At 43.4% G+C, this 2,500-nt stretch overlaps 1 protein-coding gene across 19 annotated transcripts in view; it reads left to right on the top strand.

The window, feature by feature from the left end:
* The window catches only part of EBF3 (EBF transcription factor 3), a 123,471-nt gene that overhangs the window by 91,579 nt on the left and 29,392 nt on the right, over positions 1-2,500 (top strand). For all 19 annotated transcript variants that reach the window (XM_071749699.1, XM_071749691.1, XM_071749701.1 and 16 more), the window contains one exon: positions 1-108. This exon is cut by the window's left edge and continues 19 nt beyond it. In XM_071749699.1, the coding sequence (XP_071605800.1) occupies positions 1-108 (108 nt within the window). The remainder of the gene's footprint in view (positions 109-2,500) is intronic.

Below are 2,500 nucleotides of genomic sequence, written 5' to 3'. Positions count from 1 at the left end.
TCAGAGTCCAAACACCACCACGGCACATTCCAGGAGTTGTTGAAGTAACTCTCTCCTACAAATCCAAACAGTTCTGCAAAGGTGCTCCCGGCCGATTCGTCTACACTGGTGAGTGCTGGGGTTCCTTACTCCTTTTGGGATAACAGCTCCCAGCTCTTCATGTGAAATGCATGACCATGCTGTTTAAAAATTGGATGTGTCTGGTAGGAAATGTAGCTGGTGGAAGCCAGACCCCAAAAATACCTGTTTGTATGGTCACCCAGAAGCTCTGGTGCCTGCCCAGGCCTCCTGGGACTTAAAAATGTCTCCGTGTCTCAGGAGCTCAGCCTCTCTCACAAGATGCCTGTTACTTCCTGTTCTCATTTTGGCCAGAAATAGATTAACAAAGGTATTTCCTACTCTGCTCCAGCCAGAAAAAGGAGTTAAGGACTACTCGGTGATGAAAAATCTTTTTTTTGGGCCATCTATCCAAACTTCTTGAACTTCTCTGAAAGGTTCAGTTGAAGTTTTGGGCACCAGTTCAAGCAGCTGTTGTTGGATCCAAATAACTTTATCCAACCTTATTCACAATCTGGCTCTAAAAATTCTTTCAGACCTGAAACTTGGGATACAAACTCACAAGCCTGAGAATGATTTATTTGTGCCAATTCTTTTGAATAGATTTTATTTTAATTTACAAGAGCGCAAGAAAAAGTTGGAATTGTGTGGTTTCCAGTGGTTTTAATATGAAAATTCCTACTTTGGGATGAAGTATTGCTGGCTTTTTATTCAAAATGTGTATTATAGTTTTTCTGACATTTAACAGTGAATTTAACTGAGGGGCTGGAAGGAAAAGGGGAGAAATAGCAATTTAATCTATTGTACTTTTGGATGAGGATTCTAGGTAATAAATTTGATCTGATGAATCAATCTCTGTTGAAAACAAAGAGCCTTTAACTGTTTACTCGACAGACTGCAGGGATTCGGGGAGAGTTCTTGCTGCTTATTGGGTAGATAATGCAGATTGCAGATGATGTGCAGATGATGTGCATTTTGATGAATATTTTCCCACTAGACTGCAACTGTTTCTATCTATTAATTTAGATCTAATGGGAAAAATGGGTTCCTGGGTGGTTTTGAGCTAGGACTTTTCAAACAGTTAAGGCACACGTGGCTATGTTTTTCAGCCTGCTTTAGATCTATGGCTGAAATGAACTTTTAAGAGAAGGTAGCCTCTGAGATGCCAAACTTCCAGCCACCCCCCAGAGGAATCCCAGCCAGTGCTCTCATTCACCCCTGGGCACCTCACTTCTGCCTGAACGAGGGAGAAGCTCTTTGCACTGTGTTGAGCTTTCTGAGTGGGTTTTTTACCAGTTACCAAATAGGGTGGTGGTGCCCCTGGTACTTTTAGTGCTACCAACTATCTATAATTCCAACCTTGCTGAGTTCTCTGCTGCAACCCTGGTCAGCACAGGTGGGGATGCACCCGCTCACCAGTACAGCCTTAACATTGCTGTCATCAACAAAGTCCAGGCAAAGCCTCAGCAGAGTGGTCTCACAAGTGTGACCAGTTAGCTAAGATAAGCATTCAGCAAAACAAAAAATGAATGAATTAAAAGCTTTAGACTGAGTTCCAGCTATTTCAGCCTCTGCAAGCTGGTGCAGTTCCTTGTGCAGGGGGAAGTGCCGCAGATTTGAACCAGATGATGGTCTGGCTCTCAGTGCACAGCCCTGGAATTTGGAATTGCCTTTTAGTAATGTCTGTAACTGATTTCTTAGGTGTGGATTTTGCAAATTTGGCAAATTTTGCTAGTTTGAACTTCTTTCTGAAGTGTAAATGCAAATATGTGGGAAACTTCTTTCCTGGGGTCGCCTTTCCGTCTTTTGTCACTAAGTAAAGATGTTCAAAAGAATCATGGGAATGTCAGGAGCTTCTCCCGCTGGAATGAAATTGTAATAGTGTTATATTACTAACAACACTTTAACAGGAATATATATTTCAACCCCCTTTTGAGGGAGACAAAAACCCGTATTCGAGCAATAAGAAAATAAAAAGATAAAGCCAGCGCCTGCCTGACGGAGAAACTTCTGCCTGCTTTGCTTTATCCTGAAGTGATAGGGTGACTGAGATAGTCTTTGGAAATTACAGCTGCCATTGAGACTGAAGCCAAGCCTCCCTGTATTTCAGAAAATGAAAATGATGTAGCCGGAGAGGAGGGAGGGGCTGAATCCCCAGGGCATCTGTTTCCCATCAGTGTCCCACCATGCTTGCAGTCTGGCTTGGCACTCTAACATTTAACCTTCCCAGCATGAGGTAGACCATAGGGCAACAAGGCTGCAGAATAATGAAACAAGAGTGTAGTGTGGTGTACAAAGCCTTTGTGAGCAGAGAAGTTGAGACATTAAATGACCGGGGTACAGGGATATGAAAGTTCCAGATTTTTCTGCAAAGCCCCCATTAGTCTGAGGCAGGAGGAAGAGCACACCGTCTCCCAGCAGGCAGAGGCAAGGCCTTTCCCCA

This window comes from Heliangelus exortis, chromosome 7, assembly GCF_036169615.1.
Source record: "Heliangelus exortis chromosome 7, bHelExo1.hap1, whole genome shotgun sequence".
Taxonomy (NCBI): domain Eukaryota; kingdom Metazoa; phylum Chordata; class Aves; order Apodiformes; family Trochilidae; genus Heliangelus; species Heliangelus exortis.
Note: the sequence above shows the minus strand (reverse complement) of the source record. Positions and strands in the feature narration are given on the sequence as shown.